Source organism: Octopus bimaculoides, chromosome 7, assembly GCF_046866305.1.
Source record: "Octopus bimaculoides isolate indiv1 chromosome 7, ASM4686630v1, whole genome shotgun sequence".
NCBI lineage: Eukaryota > Metazoa > Mollusca > Cephalopoda > Octopoda > Octopodidae > Octopus > Octopus bimaculoides.
Window position 1 is genome coordinate 19,176,889 of NC_142934.1, and position 23,170 is coordinate 19,200,058.

General features: G+C 35.1%; 1 protein-coding gene across 16 annotated transcripts in view; it reads right to left on the reverse strand.

The window, feature by feature from the left end:
- Window positions 1–23,170, reverse strand: part of LOC106881367 (la-related protein 1) — a 65,894-nt gene that overhangs the window by 39,351 nt on the left and 3,373 nt on the right. For 4 of the 16 annotated variants that reach the window (XM_014931727.3, XM_014931726.3, XM_089354907.1 and 1 more), the window contains exon 2: window positions 13,607–13,627. In XM_014931727.3, coding sequence (XP_014787213.1) covers window positions 13,607–13,627 — 21 coding nt within the window. Of the gene's footprint in view, window positions 1–13,606; window positions 13,628–18,733; window positions 19,114–23,170 lie in introns of those variants that run through there. The other 12 variants (XM_089354915.1, XM_089354912.1, XM_089354910.1 and 9 more) reach the window with 10 other exon arrangements.

The following is a 23,170-nucleotide window of genomic DNA, read 5'->3' on the forward strand; positions in this document are numbered from 1 at the left end:
TTAGGAAGGGCATCCAGCTATAGAAACCATGCCCAAACAGACAAAAGGAACTTGACAAAGTCCTCAGACCTGTTGGATCCTGTCAAACCATCTTGCCCATGACAGCATGGAATATGGACACTAAATTATGATGATGAGAAAGAGGATAATAGCACCCCACCTGAGATCACACCTAGCTCTATGAAACAAATTTCCTGTTTAAAAATCATCTAAATTAAAACCTTCCCTCAAAATTCCATGTTAATTCATGTTTCAAAATTAATTTAAAGGCAGTAATTACACCAAAATGGTCAAGTTTTAGTACAAATTCGATACTATTGGTTGTACACAAATTTCTTGTTACCTAAACAATTCTGGGGCTTTATACTTGTAGCCAGATGAAACAACATTTACAATATCTGAATAAGAAAGTTCTACAAACTAAATCTTCCTCAAATCACACTAATCAATTCATACTTTGGGAGTGAAATTGGGTAGACAGAAAATGTATAAAAGCTCACTGGCAGGATTGTGTCTGTAACTCAAAAGGTACAATCTTGTCACATACATTGTTATGCTGATTATGCTAGAGAATTATGTTAAGTCTGTGGAATGCTCAACCAATTACAAGTTAATTCAGAAGAACTGATCAAACTGAACCCTCATCAGAGGAGATGCACTACTACTAAACATTTCATCTGTCAGGTAACCATTATTTTGGTAGATACCAAAACCTTGTAATAGGTTAGTCAGTCATAGATTTGCAAGACCCATGGTAAACAGAATGGAGAATTATTTCTGGTTCCACATTACTGATCATGAAATAATTAAAATATATTCCATTTAAAATGCTTAATCTACAGAACAAAATAATCTTAAAGACATTTTTAACGGGTAATTCAGAGGAGTAACAGACTGGAAGTAGAAAATGATCTCCAAACTGGAGTAAATTCTAGCTCAAATGCTTGTAACAATGTGGATTCTACTAAAAACCCCAAAGACTAGCTAGAGTGGAGTGAGTTGGATGTTATATTAAGTGATTAAGTCTACCAATTGAAAGAAGAGTCTCTCTCTGGTGGGCTTCTACAGTTTCAATCAACCAAATTTCCCTCGCAAAGCTTGGCTTCACCCCAGACTTAAAGAATACCTGCCCAGAATATTTGTTGCACAGTTGAAAAGCAAATTTAACACAGCCATGCTTGTCTCAATGAAAACACTAAGCACAAGAGGCAGTACAGCCAACTGGTCAGAGAAAATTTGAAACGAGTTTTCAAGATAACTGTCTGAGAATTTGAATTCAAACACCATTAAAATATCTCAACTTCTAACTTCTTTGTTTCAATAAACTAATGAAAAAACCTCTATGACCAATTAACTAGCAAGAAATAGCAGTTAAACTACCCTCAACCATCTTTTGAAAGGAACAGACTAGATGATATACTGTATATAGGTAGGCACGTACTGTTCTATTAGTTACAGTACTTACACTGTAAATAGAATACACGGTCTTTCTCTCAATTTTCAAAATAATGAAAAATTCAATAAAACAACTGTCATTATTATGGCTTTCGGAACACAAGTTACCATGAAATTTTGCTGGAAGGTTGTAACAGTTCTCTTTGAAACAGGAAGTTCACAAAATAGAACCTGAGACAGTTTCAGGCAGGCTGGTATCAAAAGGGTTAATTCCACATAGATTTACTTGTTCAAAAATAATAATTTTCTTATATTAACAAAAAGACAAATTAATCATGCCTATTATTGGTTGGTATTTATTTTATTAACAAGGGGTGGCAGGGATTAAATTAACAACAGATGAATTATAGCTAGCTACTGTGAAGCTGGATGCTATACGATTTCTCTTGTTGATGCCAATCTCTAATATTGACACTAGACTAAAAGTTTCTAAGGATGGGGTACAAGAATTCCTGAATGACAAAAGCCAACCACAGTCTTAGAGAGATTTTGAACTCAGAATGGTGGGTCACTCACTGTCCTTAATGATTTCTTAAATTAGTACAAGACCATTCCATTATAGCAAAGTCAACAGAGTATTCAGAAAATTAGTAATAATGGGATTACCAAAGAAATCAAAGATTGTTCTTTGTATCCAAAAGTATGCAAATTTCAACACTCAGAAAAGAAAAAAAACAATCAAAACAAAACGTCTTCCACCCACAATCATACTATCTTTTTTATGGAATATGTCACCCCTATCCAAATTATCCAACATGACCACGAAAGGGGTATCATTGATAAACCACCCTCATGATAGGATCTATTACTGACACCATATTTACACTTTATCCTTGGTTCATAAAATAGGCAAGAGTCAAGTCTTAAGATAACAAATTTATTACAAGTGAAATTTGTGTTCAAACTGACCATTCTACATTTTTTTTTATGAATTCATAATTTTTTCTCACATTACTCAAAACAGTGCACCAACAGTAATCAGCCTAACCCTAACCCTTTAGCATACAAGCTGGCCATATCTGACCTAAATATTCTACCTGCTTTTATGATCAAACCAGCCCAGATCTGGTCTCTCACACCTACCCCATAATATCATTCTAAAAATAAACAATTACATCACTGAAATCTCTTGGCTGCCAATTAATGCATGATTAATTCAAAACAATGTGACTAAATAAACATTACATTTAACAGAGTAATCTGAATGCTAAAAACTTAATATTTAAATTTCAGCTCAAAGGAAACAACACAAAACAAAATTTCATTACAAGACACATTCTGGGTTGGTTGTGCCAATAGGAATTAGACCAGAGATTAAAACAAATTTTGCTACACTGAAAAATGTTATAACAAAATTCTACTTGTAATAAATTTAGTTGATCCCATTATATGATTGGTACATGTTTAATCAACTGAAGATGGGAAATAAGTATGGTATCAGTAAACCCCTATGATGAGAATAAACTAGATCAGGCACCACCAAACTTTTTTCACACCAGGCCAGATAACTGTGAGAATGATGAGCGCGGGCCGTATAACTGTTTTGTTCAATACAATACAGTGATTACACAAAAAAGACAACCAACATATTTATTTACCAAAAGGTTATCAAAGAAAGTGACATTAACAATAAGATAGCTACATCACACCCAATGTGCACATATCTGAATCTCACAAACTAAAGAGCAAAAAAGGTTAGTGCGATTTGTGAAACTGGTGTTATACTTTTAAGATAACAACATTTGCTTTGGAATTGCTGCATCCAACCAAGAGAATTCCTTTCAATTGTTCATGAGTCAACCTCGTTCAATGTGCTGACTTCACAGACGATGCCATAACAGAGGTAAGTTTCTCCAAATGTGGAAACTCATTAATAGGTAAGCAGCAACAAAATTCAAGAAGTTTTCCTTCTCTGTGCTTCTCTTTCAACAAATCATTTGCTTGCAAATCAATGAGCACCAACTGTAGTTCGACTGGCATGTCATCAAGGTGACAATTACATGGATTCTGAAACTGAAGAATGTCACTCAACTCTGTGGAAATCTGAAGGTATGGTGCGGCGGTGGGCCGGATCCAGCCTGCAGGCTATAGTTTGGTGACCCCCTGGACAAGACAGTACCAAATAAATATCAATTAAAAGATATTTCCCCAAAGGAAATCTCACACCCTTCTATACAGTAAGAGTGGAAGGTTATCTCCTTGTTGACATTTCAAGAGGTACTGTCAGATATGCACATTATTTCTTCCAATTATAAACTTGAGCAGATACATGATCAAAAGTATTCCACCTGTGACCATCCCATTTTTTAAAGGTGCTATCCAATGTGTCCACTTTAGGACAGTAAAATGTAATTTATTCTCCCTCACTATTTCACCATACAGCCAAGATCTGTACTGAAGAAGATGAAACTGTTGCCCAAATTTCACACTTGCAAGAGACTCACAAGGATAAGGAAACTCAAGAAATAATAGTTAAATAGCCTCTATATGATTGATTAACATCCTAGGAACAGCCACCAAACCACCTTCATACAACAACCACTACCTTAAAAATGAAAGAATGCAGATACACATTATGTACCTAGAAAAAATATACAATCGTTGCAGTTGGAATGTGTGTGTGTGTGTGTATACATATATATACACACACACACACACAAACAGAGGATTATGGCTGACCTAAACAGCAGCAGCAACATTAAACTATTTTTATGGCTCAATGAGGAAGGCAGTGAAGAAAACAAGCCTAATTTAATCAACAAGGATGCTTCTAAATAGTTGTCGAACCTGTTAGAAATAGCAGCAAAGTTTTACACAATTCACATTGTTTTCTCATAATGGACACTACATAATGTTCCAAGATACACTGTTCCATAATTGAAAATACAAAAAAAGATAGCATGGTTACAGCTGGAATGCCTCTTGGTCATCTGTCCATGAGATCAGAGCTGATATAGGGGTTAAAATAACAACATTTGAAAGTAATTAAGAATCCCCGAGGTGGTCGCTCAATTTGACAGAAATAGCTGCCAAATCTTTCAAATGAAACCTCACTATCTTCATCCTTTAGCATTCAGATTACTTTGTCAAATCTAACGTTTATTTTATATTATTTTGAATTTATTTATATATTTGAGCCAGATATGGCTGGTTGAAATGCCAAAGGGCTAAACTAAGGACACAATGAATAGAGTTGTTTTGGATATCCCTAAAAAGACAGCATGGTTATGGCCGGAATGCATAAGTCTGCGCCTTCTCAGACTACAAAAGCATTTGAAAGAAAACAATTCAGAATCAGTGTTTTGCGTCACAAAATTTTGTTTTGTTTTCTATTAATTCAAACCAATTAACAAATGTAAATGAAGTGTGTATAATATGTGACAAACTTTCATAACCTTTGGGAATATATGGATGTCAATTGAGCTGAAAACAGAAATAAGTTCAGAAACAAACAAACAAACAAACAAAACCAGGTAAATGTCAAATTACTGATTAAATAACGACTACTAAATAATAACCAGCTAACTTAAACCAAACTTGAATAGCCAGGTAAACGAGCCACTAATTTTTATGCAAATCTAACGCTCACCTGAATTTATGATAATGAGACATTATTTAGGCTACACATTTGAAGACTGGTAGGTGATTCTTAATTACAGCCACTTATTATATAACAGTCAAAAAAAGATATGGCTCAAATAAAACCAGGAAGATCAAGATTTCATTCTACTGAAATATATAAAATATGCTTAACATGCCAATTGTGCCTATACTGGTTATTCTTTATGTACTCCCAAATTAACCTTATTTTTCCATTTAAAACCTAAATGATAAATGAAAATTATTGAATGTCTTTTTTTTTTTTTTACGAAAGACATTTTCCCACATTGATAGAAAAAAAGCTTACACCTGGAAGCCAGAGAAAAGTGAAGATTTTATAACTATGGGAATGTGCCTAAAATAGTTTCTAACAATATGAGGACTAGAGAAAGAATAATGTACAAGATTTGGTTCTTTTCAGATGAATTACAGAAAAAAGTTATTTTCTCAAAACAGAAAATGAGAGAGGACAGTTATTAAATTGAAGATGGTGTTGTCATAAGTAAAAGGTTCATTACAGACTTCTTTAAAATTTATGAACACTAATAGGATTATATTTTGATCAATGGGGTTGAAAGCACCAAATTAGAGGGTATAAAGACTTTGTAGGCTATTCTGTATTGTCAGAACAGATTTCTCGATTATTGTGGATCTGCTTTCCATGGATGTATTCTTGTTACTGACATCCTAGACAGGTCAAATGACCATGCTGTTCAAGCATTCTATTTTGACAGGGTTTCTAATGCTGGAAGCCCAGCCACTGAAAGTGTATACAATGCAGTTTGTGGTGGAACCAACTCGTGAGGAAATCATTTCCTTGACTAGAAATAAAGAGTCCTCTTGACCGTATATTGTCAGTTTGTTCACCATCCATTTTAGAGTGGATTAGCACATTTTACCATCGCACCAATACTAATGAGCTTGCCTTGTACTCCACAAGGATACAGCCCTCACCGCTGAGTGTCACATCCATCTATTAAATGCAGTATGCTAAAGAGAGTAGACAGAAGAGAGAATGAATAACAATTAAGGTAAGTGGGGGGAAAAAAAAAAAAAACTTCAATATAAGAAGAGAGAGAGTAGACTGTGGTTAACAGAGAGACAGTAGTAGAGTGATGTACTAGACATAAGGTAGTGGCAGCAACTACATGTTTATAATGATTTAACCACAAGGCAACACAACTGAGAGACATTATATAATGGTGGTAAAATTTGGCTATTTTTTAAACACAAATCCCCAACAACATTCATTTGGAAGGATGAAAGATAATGTTGAATATGTGACCCCTAAGTACAGCCATATTAATCTATATTGTTTTAAGAAACCAAAGTAATATCACTACAAATTCTTAACATTTTTTTTCAGTTAGCAATGTCTATTTTTTTTTTTTTTTTCACGTTTATACTTTTATTACAAGGGTGTTTACTGAAAATGGTGCTTTGCACTATTAGAATATGTCAGTAATGTAACTTTGTTTTAAACTGTAATATTTTAAATAAAATAATTACTTCCAAATAATGGAGTATGTAAAATATAACCACACCCCTTGAGTATGCTAACATGAATTGCCATTGGATGCAATAGCTAGTTTTGACTAACTGCAGGCATATAAAGCGTATAAATTGTTGTCTCAGTACCACTATCTTAGAAATATTCATTTTCACAGGTAGGTTATTTTATTAAAAAATTTTTTTCTCATTTACGCCTGACTATAATGCTACCTCTACCCTGATTTTCTCACATTATACACAAGTAAATATATCAGCATGGCTCTTATTATGGGGGTGGGCTAGACATGGCTGCACAGCTAAGAAGTTATATTTGCAACTACGTGGTTTTAGGGTCAATCCTATTGCACACCACCTTGGGCAAGTGTTATCTAACCAAAGCTTTGTGAATGAAAGAAATCTAGGAGACAGAAACTGAGTGGAAGTCCATCAGAAGAACTGTTCCTTTTGTGTGGCAGAATTAATTCGTTATTCTGTATATTTAACAGTACTACATGGCCCTTGGGTGCCTTTAGTATGGTTTCATTATTGCAAGAATTTGAACCTGCTCTGAAGACAACTTCTACCTTCACTCAAATCCTAGGGGCTGTGCAAAACGTTATCTGCACAGCCCTTCCTTCTTTGACTAAGAGATATTAAGAAAATAATATCTGGAAATGGAGATATTTTATTTCACTGATGCTTGTAAAAAAAAACTAAGGTAGCAATACACAAGTGAAAATTATCATTGAGCCAATATAAAGATGAATCTTGTAAGTTGTATATGGTTGCTTAAACACCAATACACTGCTAAAAGAAAGCCAGACATTAAAAAGGATAACTGTAACAACTGATTTTAATGACTGATGTACTTGGAATATCTAGGTCAATCACAACAATTCACCTAAAACCCAAGGAACACGAACGACATTGGCAAGTTTACACAAGAATTGACATGAATGTTCCTAGAGAAAGTACATAATCTTGTTTGCTTAATGTTTAAAAAAAAAAAAATCTAAATACTTGATCCTCTTATAATTTATTCAACCACAAAATACATCTCACTATCATCATGACCCTCAAAACCATAGAAGCATCCAATCAGGAATAATTAGTGGGGGGGAGAAGCAAAAAACTACCAGACCATCACAGATATGGATGTATATATATATGTCATTTGCAAAGATTTTGTTGCTATAGGTTGCTGCTTCTATTCAAAATAATGATTTTCAACTCTGGCCCAATGCCACAGGTTTCATGTAGAGGGGATCACTCCCATAATCAATCAATCGATCAATATCCGACAGGCATTTTGACCACAAAAAAACAAAGTTGATACTGGCCTAATTTTTGGCTCAGAACACAAAGAACTGTAACTAAATGATTTCTATCTTAAGTACAATGGTACAAACGCAGAAGGATGGGATTAATTAAAGTGACCCCAGTACAAATCAATAATGCAAGGTACTTCATCTGACATTACTGCCATTCACAGGCCTTCTTATAATAGCAATGATTTTTTAGCATAAAAAAAAAGACCATGAATTATGGTGGAGCACATAATGACTAAATCAACCACAGTATACAACTGGTACATATTTTACCAAGTTCAGAAGGATCAAAAACAAAGACAACTCCAATTGTCTTTAAATCCAGAAATGTAACTTAATCCAGTGAGGCATTTTCTCCTACCGATTCTGCTGCTATAAAATATTTAAAAATCTAAATCAGTATAAAACTTCCAAATTCTATAAAAACTGTATAACTCCTTGGCAAATGGTTCAAACATTAACATTTTAGCATCTCTAACCCAAGTATTCATCATTGTTGCCAACAGCACATATCTGTGGTGTAATGCACTAACTATAAGCTTAGTTTATTTTATATCAAAGTTGGTGAGACTGAGCCAGTATGTTAGTATTAAGTCAATATCATAAACGGGGGTGGATGGAGTGAGTTATTTCGCATAGAAAATAAATACCGGTCTCAAGTTATTTAAATATTTTAAAACTACAAACTTTGTTTCCCCAGCATGTTCTAAAATGAGAACCTACACATGGTTGCATGATCTGCCAGTAACAGTAATCAAATCGTATCCTACTATCTAATAAGGAATAAATTTGATAATATATTTCAAGATACAATATAGGGGGTAAAAACAGGTCCTATATTCCTACAATTAAGGTCTTGCCAGTATTAGAACTCAGAACTATTCTATTAAATGAACAGTCTCAATGCACTTGCTACATACGGCTAGTGGGTTAGGGCACTGAAGCCTGGCATTTGAATTTTAATAGAGCTAGGTTTTAACCCAAAACAAGGGTAATGCCCCCAAAGTCATTTAAGAGCAGGTGTAGGTGTGACTGAGAAGCTTGCTTCCTAACCATGTGGTTTCAGTTTCAGTCCCACTGTGTGGTACACCAGACAAGTGTCTCTTACTATAACCATGAGCTCGTAAAAGCCTTGTGAGTGGATTTAGTAGACAGAAACTGAAAGGAAGCTGTTGTGTGTAACATTGTCTTGACATCATGTGATAGTTGTAAACAAGCACTGCTGCCAGTGAAAAACATGTCTGACCATGGAAAAATGTTGGTTTCAAATTTTGACACAAGGCCAGCAATTTCAGAGAAAGGAGTTGAGTGAATGACATCAACCCAATGTGCAATTGGTACTTATTTTATCGACCCCGAAAGGATGAAAAGCAAAGACAACCCTGGCAAGATTTGAAACCATGGAGAAATACTATCTTGCTTGAAAACAGGCGAGGATTGGCAACAGGAAGGGAATTCAGCCATAGAAAATCGACCTAAACAAATTTCTCTCTGACCCATGGAAAAAGGATGTTGAATGATGATGAGGCAATTGAAAACACGTAAAACAAAGAAAACAAGTGTGAGGGTTATTAATAAAATTATTTCACGAAAATATCTTGTGAAAAATTCAGGTAACTAGACTGTTTTACAAGACAGCACAATGCTTCAAACTTTAGACATTTTATCACTTTTAACTTTATCACTTCATCAATTTATAACTACCAGTAATACTCTGATATCATGCTCACTGCTATTAGGAAGATTTTCTTATACGAAAATATAGTAGTTACTGTTATATTCCTACCACTTCCCATCATTCATTACAGGTAGATAGCAAGTAATGATTTTTTTTTTACACATGAAACTAGACTTATGGAGGAGAGAGAGAGATTGAGATGTTAAAGACATCACCAACCTAAGTGAAGAATCAGTTCAAGAATTAGGACTCAAAAACTGGGTTGTGCCTATAGTTTGCTGGCAGCTTACTTCTGCACTAAGGTAAGTGGTTGCTACTAAGTTGTACAGCAATGAGTTGATGCTGTTTTACTTTTATTAGCAAATGAGTGACAACTGGTTTATAAACTGACAACCTCAACATATTTAATATACACCCTCCCACTACATTGGAGGTATCTGAAGGGAAAAAAACAAAACAAACTAACAGTAGTATGTGAATGACAAAATCATCGAGTGTTGCTCACTAACAATTAAGCTTACTGTTGTCAAATGAAGATGACTAATTAATTAGCTGCAATTCAGTGAAGTATCATAACACCATGGACACAAGCCATGGAGCAGGTAGGTAGAGTAAAGAATCAAACATCTACTACCTTTGTTGTTGAATGATAAAAATGTAACACTCAGCAAGTATTAAGCAGTTGCTGTATAACCCAAGGCCAGAAGTGAGCAGACCTATGATCAAAAGGATTGCTGTTGTGACTTGTCTTTTTCATAGACAGTTCAATTATGCCCACATGTTCCAATTTATTTTAAGAACAGTGTGTGATATGAGGGAGATTTGGCTGCTATTTCATGTCCATCGTGCAACCTTGTAGAAACTTCCTCACTGACTTGGGAAATGGTCATAAATGTGAAAACATCCCTCAAAAACAGAAGTTATGTCTTATCTTTTTTTTATTGTTCGTCACTGGACTGTGGCCATGCTGGGGCACTACCTCGAAGGGCTTGATTGATCAACAGTGCTTAATACTGGTACATATCCTATCTGCCTATTTTGGCAAACTGCTAAGTTACAGGGATGTAAACAAACCAGCACTGATTGTTAATCAGTGAGGAGGCACATACACACACACACTTCCAAAAAGTTTCGATCAACCAAATTGATTCGCAAAAATATTTGTCAGATTGATGAAAGGTGCCACACCCTAAGACCGAACTGAGAACCATGCAATTGTAAACTAAGCTCCTTAACCACACAACCATGCCTGTATGGAAAATTCATTTCTTATATATAATAAGAACAACATGTAAATTTACATTGCTGTTATATTTCTGGTTTGATCAGAAGAAATATTCAGATTTTCAAATGCAGTCTCAGAAAATATGGGAAAAGAAAATAGAAACAACAGCCATAATTTAGAGAGGAATTGGCAAAAAAACAAGAGGCTCAGCATGCAGGTGAAACTAAAATCAAAAGATGGTGCTGGAAATTCAAATTTTAAACACCACTGTTTAGTTTCTACATTATTTTCCAACTAACTATAAATACAGGTCAATTTTATTGACTTGCTTAAGAAAGTTTAATCTTTAAAACTGCAATATAGTTATCCTCTTCTAAAGTAAACAGATTCACCAGATGAGCCAATTGAAGGGACCCCATCAGCTATTCATAGCCCAATCACCTTCAAATTACACTCTACCATCTGAATAGAGGATACATTGGATATCTTAGTTCTAGATACTACTATGTTTGAACAAAGAGTGGTTTACAGCTGGTATGCATTTGATCACAAATCTCTTCAGATCAAAGCTAAACAACATTATTAGATATATCCGCAAATTTAGAACCCCTCATTCATGTTGTTTTTGAACAAAGAGCACAGCTTCATTATCTAAAGCCAGATAACTAATCTAAGCAGAACAATATTCTTACTAGCAATTTTAAGTCAACTGAAGTCATGACCATATGATCTGCATATGTATATAACAAATTACTAGATTGACCAATGTATTCATCTTTATACAAAACAGAGTGATGTGAAGGTTTGACTAGTATTTCTTAAAACAGATCAATACCATATAGAGAGGTCCTTTATGTGGATCATCTAAATCAATGTGGCGGTGGGGGGAATGATCTCTTTTCATTTGCAGGAGAACAGTTCTCTGAAAATGCCTGACAGATTATTAATGCCAAAGTGTGTGTGACAATTGTATTATTGTTATTTGAAAAATTTAACCACATACTAACAAAGAGAGATGTCCTCTATTACAAAGATAGCATTCAGATGTCATTTGACAGAGAATTAAGATACATAATGTAATCATTGAATAGAATCAGACATCCAAGTCGCAATATAAATAGCTTACAAAACAGCAGATTTTACAGAATAGGTTTGAAGGTAATGTTTCAATTATGATTCCTTTTAACAAAATTCCAAAACATGCCAAATGCAAAAATAAATAAAAACATGGCACCAGACCCAATTTTCACTACTTTAGTATATAAAAAAAAAAACATTATGGGAGACTTTGAAAAGAAACCTGGTTAGATTAATCATTGGATTATGAGATTCACTCCTGACAAAGTAACAAAACTGACCAGTCTGCTTTGTAAAACCTTTTTAAAAAATTTATTTTTATATTCGAGTTTATAGCATTAGAAATAAGTACCCAGCCACAAAAGATATTACAACGTTGGAAAACATGCTGGCACAAGTCAAGGGAGCCTAAGCTATTGCATATGAGAGGTAACAGCCTTGTTTCCCTCCATGTATACACTACCATCTTATAAAAGGAAGGATGCATTGAGTAATATAGTTACTGTACTTGAGAAGACATCAAACTAAGTAAAATCGCAGTCATCCATACAGGTTTGTCCTTCACAGGTGCTGGTATCATGTAAAATGCACATGTGCCAGTGCTGCATAAATGCATCCATGGGTGGCACATAAATGCCCCCAGCACACACTGTAATGTGGCTGGTGTTATGAAAGGCATCCATCCATAGAAACCATGCCACAACAGATAATTGGAATCTGGACAGCTCCCCAGCTGGTCAGTTCCCTATCAAACCATCCAACCAATGCCAACATACAAAACATGTTAAATGATGATTATAATGATTGGAAAGAGATAAGTTGCCTGATAGGTACAGGTGTGACTATGTGGTTGAAAAACCTGCTTCCTAACTACGTGGTCTTAGCTTCAATCCCAGTATAGCACCTTTGGTGTCTTTTACTATAGCCCTGGGTCAATCAAAGCCTTGTGAGTGAATTTGGTAGATGGAAACTGAAAGCCTATAGTGTCTGTCTGTGCTTGTCACATCTTATGACGATTGAAAATGAGCAACTCCAATATACAGGTAATGTTATTTGCTTCCAATTTCTCACGGAAACCATGTCTAGGCATGGGAAGCATTATTTTGCTTGGAAATAGGTGAAGGCTGGCAACAGAAAGAGCATCCAGAGTAGAAAATCTACCTCAACGAATCCCACCTAACCAGTGCAAGCATGGAAAAGTGAACATTAAATGGTGGTGGTTATGGTTGCAACACCTTTGATCAGGTCATCTCCAATTAAGACTGACCCAAAGCAACATAACGGACGCTATTTCAACACATCCATTATTTCAATACCAAGCAACAAATCATTAGAAGAAAATAAATTTCTTTCATTAAAAGAAATTGCATTTTCTTTAATATCAAATAAAATGCCTGACTGAGAAAAATACCAAAATAAGGAGTATCTGGAATCTACAACCTTCCAGCACCATTTTAACGCAAGAACCTTTATAAGTTATGTTGTAAACACTACTCCCTTCTTATGATAAAGTTATTTTACTAAACCCTCCAAATTCTTATTTCCAAAACAAATGAAAACATGAAAAGCAGGATGATCCTAAGTGGAACATCTTTGATCACAGGTCTGTTTAATCACAGCTGCCTCTAGGACTTGACAAAAGATTACCTAAAAAATTTAATCAGGAAATTAAAAAAAAAAAAAAAATAAAGTCATGAAACCAAACTTGGAACAACAAAAATACAGTAAAAGTAAAATGAAACTGAAGCATACCTTGAACTTTCGTCACAGTCTCTAAAAATAGATAGAAAAAGAGATTTTGTAAAATATAAACAAAATAAAGCAATAGTTCAATTTATACGTAAACAATGAAGCTAAAATCAACATTAAATTCTAGCTCCGTATTTGTTACTATTATAGTTTTCATGACTATGGTGTGTATGGACATCAAGTTTAAAGCTCAATGGTCATTGTTTTTACTTGCTTCTACCTGTTGACATAACTGAAACATTTTTAACTGAAATGGTTGGCATCAAGAAAGGGCACATAGAGATAATGAAAACACTGGTGATTACTATGATACAGAAGATTATACTTTGAGAGTCTTTTCAGAAACTAGACGGCTGAACTCTAAAACCTTGTTAGAAGCATTGTTATATTTCTAGGCATACAACTACTTGTCTTAAAAGAAAAATATTACTTTATACCTCCAAGTTGAGACTTATGTGTATACATGTTTACTGAAATCATACTAAACCAGCAAGTGCTTGTGAAATTAAATAGTTACAAGCATATAGAAAAGTATTTCAACTTCCTGTGAAATGCAAAACTACATTGCATTATTTCAAATTCACTAATGAGGAGGTACAACTACTATATTTAACTTATGGAAAGTTCTAAGTGGCCCTTTACCAAAAAAACCAGGTTAACAGGATCCGATCAAGTCACTCCTACTGCATTGTTCAAATGTTTTAAGTGCTGCTGAAAAAGAATGTTGTCATACACAAACCCCTAATGCAAACAACTCGCAAATGACAACCAGCTTTTTTAGAGGAAGCTTTTATTCAGTGACCTGATCTGGTAGAAATAGCTAAATCTCATTCAAACAACACCCTATTTTAGAGAAGACATTAAGATAAAATAGTCCTTAAAGACATGACAGTCACAACTGGAATCGCTTTCATCACAGTCCTGTTTATTAAGATTGACCTGGAGATAAAGGAAAAACAAAATTTAAATAACAAACAAGACATGAGAAGTGATGCTGAGGCTCCAGTTTGCGAAGAGTACCAAATATCAAGAGCTTACATATTGCACTTAATTCCCATTGCTCAAAATCCAATACCTAATTATTTAATTCAATGCTTCATTCATTAAATGTTAATCAGTACCATTATACTAGGTAAAGTGTTAATCCTGATGGGAATGGTACCTATAATCAGTTGAATCAACTTCATGCTACTTTTACCTATTTCAAAGACACTAGTGAGAAATCAATCTTACACAAGCTGACTAACTGAAAATATCCGACTAGACACCATGGAGTATCCAATTCCAGCTGATTCATCCACTCTTATTCTTTTACTCGTCTTAGCTATTGGACTGCAGCTTTGCTGGGATACGCCATTCAAAAGTCCAGTCAAAATAGACGCAACTCTTATTTTTAAGTCTACAGGTCTCTCTTTTTACTGAACCACTAAATCATGCAGTTGTAAAAAAGAAATTAAAAAAACAGCTATCACGAGTTGTCAAGCAGAGTGTGTGGAAACAAACCTAAATACACATATATTGTTGGTGTTAAAGTCAGCCAGTAGTAGAAATCATGCTAAAGTCGACACAGAAACACAACAGTCTTCTGACCTGACAGACCATTCAACCTATGCTAGTATAGCAGCCAGATGTTACAAAATGATAATGACACACACACACACACAAATTCACTAGACCCAAAGGTCTAGGAGACACTCGACCAAAGTTTCAAACAGTGGGACTGAACCCAAAACCACATTGTAGTGAAAGTAAACGTCAAACAACTTTCATAGGCTCTCGGACCATAAAACCTCAACATTTCAATAGACATACAAAACATTTTTAACTGAGGCAGCGAGGGAAGTAATTCCCTACGTGTTCATTTCAGAAGAAAGTGGTTATCTTCCCTTTGCTAGATGTCCTTTATGACACTAATTTGTCAAATACTGAAGAACAGCGAATTACTTTGAACGAAGTGGATCAATATTTTTACGTTTCCATACCTTGAAACTACCATGAATTAATTGAACAATAAAAAATTTATGCATTCGTTAATCAAAGAACTTTTTAACAACTGCCACCCATATTTCTGGCTGATCAATTTAACTTCAATGACAAGGACTGTATTGGTTGGTTGGTTGATACCAAGGCTATATATAATCAATTGGTGAGAGCAGTGGCAAAGCCCTATTTCATCACCAGAGTAAAACTGACCCTTTCTACTCAAAGTAAAACTGACAGGGATGTCAGCATTTTTCATCAATTTAACGTCTACATTTCCATACTTGCGAGGGTCACATTGGGATTCATTCAAGCAGATTTTTCATAGTGGAATGCAATTCTTGTTGCCAACCTTCACCAGTTTCAAAGCAAAATGATGCTTGCTCCAAATCTGGACATGTTTTCATGAGAATGCAAGCAAGCACCACAGCATGAGGTCAAGACGAGACAGAAACAGCCACCACACACAGGCTTCTTTTTAGTTTCCGTCAGCTAAATTCATTCACAAGGTTTTTGATCAGTCTAGGGCTATAGTAGAGGACACTTGCACAAGGTACTGCACTATGGAATAGTCGTGAAGCTAACTTCTTTAGCAAGCAAACATACTGTCTGTATATTTATCGTATGTCACTCATAAAAAAAATCAGCCTCAAGATTTAACTAAAAACACAAAGCCATATATGTGTGTGTGTGTGTGTGTGTGTGTGTACACACACATGTGTATCATATATATTTAAAATGTATTAGGGTTACTGCTTTTACTAAAAGACCCTGCAAGACTGCAATGTTATGACTGAAAAAGTAAAATATATACACAAATATGCATATTACACACACACACAATCATGTGTGTGTGTGTGTGTGTGTGTCTGAAAAATTAATATAAACAGCAGTTTGCAATGTTTCATCAAAAGGGAGGATTATAATCGCCCCCCGAGTGTGACTAGGGTGTTAGAAACACCTACACCATTAGAAATAAGAGCTAAAATGCTCCGATGATGCAGTCAACGCACACAAATGAAACATACGCTAACAGGGACCGTAATCAACCGAAAAATGCCGATATACACACACACATTCAAATTAAAATATTTTTGCTAATTTTGTCTATTGTTTTTCTCCCAACACATTCGTTGCTCAGACAATGCCGAATAAAATTCAGAGATTACATTACAAACTAGCTATTGTAATGTCAAAGCTATTGGTTAAAGTATAAACAAAAGAACTGGTTATAGAAAGCAGTCCTGACTTACTAATTCACTTGAAATAAATTTAGTAACAGAAATGTATTATGTGAGGGGGGGGGGTAAAGGAAAGGCATCACTAAAGCTACAAAAAAAAAGAAAGAAAGAAACCAAACAAATTACAAGACGAAATTTAGGATGCTAATAATAATACTTAAATGCAATATATATCTGTTTTCTCTATTTTATAATAGTATTAATAAATTTAGGAGTCTATACTTAAAATATACCCATATTGTAAGAGTGTAGGTGTGTACTAACAATTGAAATGTCACTGCTAGAACAGTTATCTTTCACCTGCGGATATTTGTGTACGTGCTTGGGTACGTATGTGTTTATGTGTACACGCACCAAACTGAAATAGGAGGTTGGGGAAAATTTCCTAAGTACAATGTACAAGGTCAAATTCGTAAAGGAGAAAGAAGTGACTTTTTATTTTAAAGATATGTTTTTGAGTCCTAAGTCAACTCTGATCATGTTCCTCCCAGGTTTAAGATGCTGGCGTGAGAGATGAATTGACTGCTATTTCTAGTAGGTCGAGCGTCCATGAGAGGACTCTCGTCGACTCGAGTACATATTTTTGACCCAGATGGAATTTGTACTCAAGAGTTTTGAGAGGATCAAAACTAAAAACAACCACTGTACACACATATATGAATATATATGTACTTGTCCAACAGCTAAGTAGGTACTGGGATATCTTTTATCGTGCTCCAGTTCGTGTAGATCAAACATTTGGAGTACAAGAAAACAGCAGATGTTATCAAATGAAATACACTCACAGCAACAATCCCACACAGACAAGAATAAACAGGAAATTTTAGCATCTAGTCAGAGGTAAAGAGTGAACTCAAACGGTAAACAAAGTGAGATTTAGAGGAAGTACTCATTAGTCGAATCTATACGAAATGGTAAATGGTGAAGTGGTAAAAATTTACTGACGGAGACTTAGCGTGTTATGTCCACAACTGGAAAACAAATGTTTTTACTGGATAAAATTTCGAGACATAATCAATAGGTATATTATTATAAATGTTGCGTAAATCCAGTAGCAACATGACAGCGTTTATATTTCATACACACACAATATTAAATACATAATTTAATGACAGTTAAAATATTTGTATGTGTGTGTGTATATATACATATATATATGTACACATGCATACATACTTATTCATTCTCGTATATCTAAAAATCTTTCATGTTTATACTAAATTCTTACAAATGTTTCCGTTATCAAAATGACCTGATTAACCAGTGGAAGTGGGTGTTCCTGAAGAACAGTAGCCAAAATAAGAACGGATGTGAATAAAATCGGGAGCTATTATTTCTGCTAGCAAGAAAGGGATTACATATGATGCTTGTGTACGTGATGCGATGCTGCACAGAAGCGGAAAAAAAGGTGCACTTAATGCACATGATGTGCGAAGGCTGACGAGAAGAGATGCGAGTCTGTTGCACGAGATGAGTAATGGTGTGTATTAACAATGACTGAGGAAAAGAAGAGCTTGAGACAAAAACTGTACAAGATCAAATGTAGCTGACAAGAGAACATTGCGATAATACGGACATGTGATGTGTATGGTGGATGGCTGTTGGGTGTAGAAGCGTTGAGCGATCCTAGCAGAAGGAACCTGCGGAAGAGGAAGGCTCAGAAAGGCAGAAACGGTGAATACTGATGTCAAAGAAGCTGAACGTAACAAAGGAGATGCCAAAGGACTTGAACGAATGGCGAGACGCTATGTTAGAAAACGACTAGTCTAAAAACATCATGCAAGCATGGAAAATAACAGACGTAAAAATGATTTTTTTTTTGCGTATGAGAAAGGCGTGTACAGACAACACAGGTACAACAACAACAATGAACTATGAAGCATTTAGAGTTTCCACATCTTATACTTACATACTACAATACACGACAATGAATATAATTTTAGGTCTTGGGCAATTAACAGCCTACCAGTACAAATCACATAACTATTTATACTAATAATACATGTAGAGTATAGGAGCTTACTAGCACGAATTGCTGCCACTGACTGACTGACATGTTAGAATTTTACACAAGCCCGTGTTCGGTTAGTAAAAAGCAAGAGGAGGACTAGATTACCAACTCCATTTAATCCTGAAAAGCTAGCCATAAGTGATACGATGCCACGATATTAAACAGCTGATTCAGTAATAGCGGATAGAGAAATGTGTACGGTGGAAATGGGACGCTACTCTTTAAATGAACATTGCACAAGCACACGCAAGTGTATGTACGCGCGCGCACACACACACACACATACATATACATACATACATACATACATACATATATATATATATATATATATATATATATATATATATATATATATATATATATATATATATATATATATATATATATATATATATACGTACACACAGACACATCTACAGTTAGGAAGCATATCTAAAATAGTAGTCACTAGGAAATAAGTTTCACATATCTTTAATAAAAAAGAGAGAAAAAAAAACATGTAGCGACCTTCTTGCTTTTCAAGAAGGGTACTGACAACATATGTGGAAACTGTCCCAAAGGACCCACGAAACGCATTTTCGACAGCTTACGTATAACCCCCCCCCCTTTAACCCCCACCATTCCTGGAGAAAAAAAAATCGGTTAGTCAGCGAGGATTTAAGCAGTCCCTGGAGGACAAGGACAAAAATACGACCCTTGTCTATATTAAGATCGCACATTCAGCTCGATACTTGCGATCCAATCAGAAACAATTAAATAAAAGCTAATTACAATCACTGACTGTTTTATTAATTAGGAAAGAACTTTTTAGAAATTAGAATGCCCAAACGAATACATAAGACTGGGTTATTTTCTATACTCGTGTACTGTGATGCACACACACACACACACATACATATATATATATATATATATATATATATATATATATATATATATATATACACACATATACACACACACATATATATATCCGCTGTAGAGAGTTTGTCTCCCTTGTCAGTCATTAAGATGATGCTGTCTGTGGTTATTGAGTTGCTTTGACTCTTATTTCTAGCAATGCTGGTACTACTTACTACCCTGTCACTTTAGTGACGCCTATAATTTTGCCTAAGCCATCCATCCATATATATATATATATATATGCACATACACAGAATGGGAAAAGCAGTTAAGTGGAAGTATTCAATACATAGAGTAATGAAGATGGCGGTGTGTGTGCGTGTAGTGAATTCTTACATCATAAGCAGAACCCTATACAAGTGATGATAGAAGTAAATACAACAGAGTGATGTCTCCTCAAATGGCATTACTGTCGTACGTAATCCAACTGGAAATCGAAATCACATCTTGTCTCATGACACCTTCTGAGACATACATTTACAACCGAGCACGTTTACATCCGCAAACAAACGAGTATCACATGGACTAACGAAACAGCCTTCATGACTCGACTTAGTTTACAAACAAGCAACCTAATTTCCTTGAATTCCCACTCTGACGTCTAGAAAAAAAAGGGACTCATTTAATGATCCAGTCTCAGATACGTGGTCACGGACTGGAACGCCTTTCTTTCACTACAGGTCGACTAAATTAGGACCTAAGTGGGACTAAACAAGATACACAATAATACCATATTTGGGTGTTGAGATAAAAAAAAAAGGTTGAAAATATCGAAAAGGGTAAATGTTAGAGTTCCGAATGTGAAAGAAAGCATTGTGTGCACGTGAGAGAAGAAATATGAGAAAAAAGATCGATTAGACTTTAATGCGATAAATTTGGTTATCAACCAGTTCTTACAGGAATCCGACCTTGCTTTTCACTCCCTACAAAAGGGGGGGGGGCGTGACAAAGTAGCTATCAGTTGTTTATAGCCAAGTGAACACTGATCGAACAGACTTGTGATCTAAGACATTTTTAGTTGTTATACCTAAAGTGCATTTCCACTTTTGACACGGTGGGAGTTTTGGCTGTTATTGCTCGCTGTCAGAACGACTGTGTAAGGGAGAGAGGTTTTCCTTTCGTTATACTGAAACACTAGAATCTATGAAAATTAATAATAGTTTGCGTCGGCAAATACCAAGCACAAAAGTTCACAAAGTGGAACACCAGTTTGTCATGAGAAGGAGAAGTCTGTCTCAAACAGGACCCCTTCATCGGACAGATGAATGTTTACATTAGGTGGTTGTTGAGGCCCAGGTCAGTAGCGATTGAGCACATTTACATTCATGTCGCGATTACCCCTTTGTATACACCGTGGACAAATACTATATTCTCCGATGTGTCCTTCTTTAAGACGATAAGAATGTAAATTGAAGACTATTCAGCTGCTATGTCTAGCAGGTCAAGCGACTAGTTGAAGGCTCCCTCGTGACTCGCCCTGCATTAGGTACTTTGAAATATAAACAGGCATCTTCTTACTGCCTCCTCCGTCCTAAATGAAAATGCATGCCTCTTCAAAATGTTGAGACGGTGTTTAGGACGAAATGGAGTACTGTCACGTGACACGACCGCCATATTGCCGACAAGAAATCGAGAAAAAGATAAATAAAAAAAAAATGGCCGCTGCTTCGTTGAAAAAGGAACGAGATGGGTGGTTTCCTTTCGAATGTTTACTAGGGAAGAAAAATTCGACAGTAAATTCAAAGTCAAAATCCTGAGCAGGGACATGGCTAAAAGACTTAGACTAATAGCGAGATTGAAAATGTTAATCTCGGAACTGAAAGGCTCTATATCACATATATGGACTGATTATTATATAAGAAACTCGAGTAGTATTTATATAGATTAATCTGGTGTATATTTGTGCTGTTCACAAGTTTGCGTTATGTTATGGGAAGACAAGACTTGTTCTGGGACTGTATCGCTTTCCCATCCATCACAGAGAAAATATCTAAAGTTCTGTGATTGTGTCTTAACGAAACCAAGAGTAAAATACTAAATGCATGTATGTAAATGGGTGCATACATACGTGGGCATTTTGAAGTTTTAAGAAATACTTTTAATCGATCTATAAACGTGAAAAAATGCCAATGAAATAAATGAAATATAATTCATACTAAATAAATCTAGTCTTTAGATGGAAAATTGTTAAAGCGCTATATTAATGAACGAAACCAAAATGCTTCAACAAATTTATCGAGATAGACAGCATGAGAATTTATAAATCTATCTAAATAAAATAATTTTGATAACATGATTTATAGTGAAGAAATGTATTCTCTAACTTGAGTTATGTCTCATGAGCTACTTTCTCAAGGCATAAAGAAAAATAGTGCTGATAACTAAGTTTCTTATTCAAACTAGCCGATCGGGGAGCAAAATCAATCCCTTGAGAGCATTCTACAATATCAAATCATCCTTTTTTCTATGGTAGAGAGGCTAAAATAATCGATTAAGATCGATGTACCAGTGAAATCAGCATGGTTGAGAGACGAACCTCCCAAAATGTGAGAACACGTGGTATTCAAAATGGACGTTCAGGAGGCGGAGAACGTGGAGTCATGGAAAGCTACACTAAGAAAAGCTAATATCTTAGTGACGAAGAACAACAGTAAACACAACCACCCCACTGAGTACATACACACGTATATATAATAATTACAAATACAATAAATACACACATATATAAAGGTATCGAACACAACGTGTCTAGTAGATTTATTCAGCTACAAGTTAGCATACGGTTGTCTTTTGGACCCAGGTCAAACTTGACCGAGAGACCTCTGATCAAAGACATTCTTTCATCCATGACAAACATTTTCCCCCCCACAGATACAGTGTGCATATCTACATTCTCAAGCGTGTGGCTTTTTTAATAGAGTAGCATATGATTTTAAACAGATTCGGTTGATATTTCTAGCAGGGCAAGCGAACACGTAGAGACAGGCTCCTGCTTGGCTCGAGTTACCTACCATACGCTAAATAACTTTTGTTGCATGTACAATATATATATATATATGTGTGTGTATATATATATATATATATATATATATATATATATTACACGAACATATGCTCTATATAGGACAGTAGCAACTTACTCTCAATAAATTTTTAAGGATTAGAAAATGAAACTCAATATCATTAAACTATGTAGAATAGCATCAAAAGAATTGAACAGGGTTTTTCTTCGAATACCATTAATAGATAGCAATGGGACTGGATGGATATAATAACCTCAGAGCAAGAAAAAAAATCTAAAGTTCAAAGATCAAGTATGTCTAAATCTGAAATGTAAAATCAAAAAATAAAAACACGTTTAAAAAACAAGACGTTATATTCTTTACATTCGTACAGCATACATAATGCTGTGTGTGTATGTATAAATAT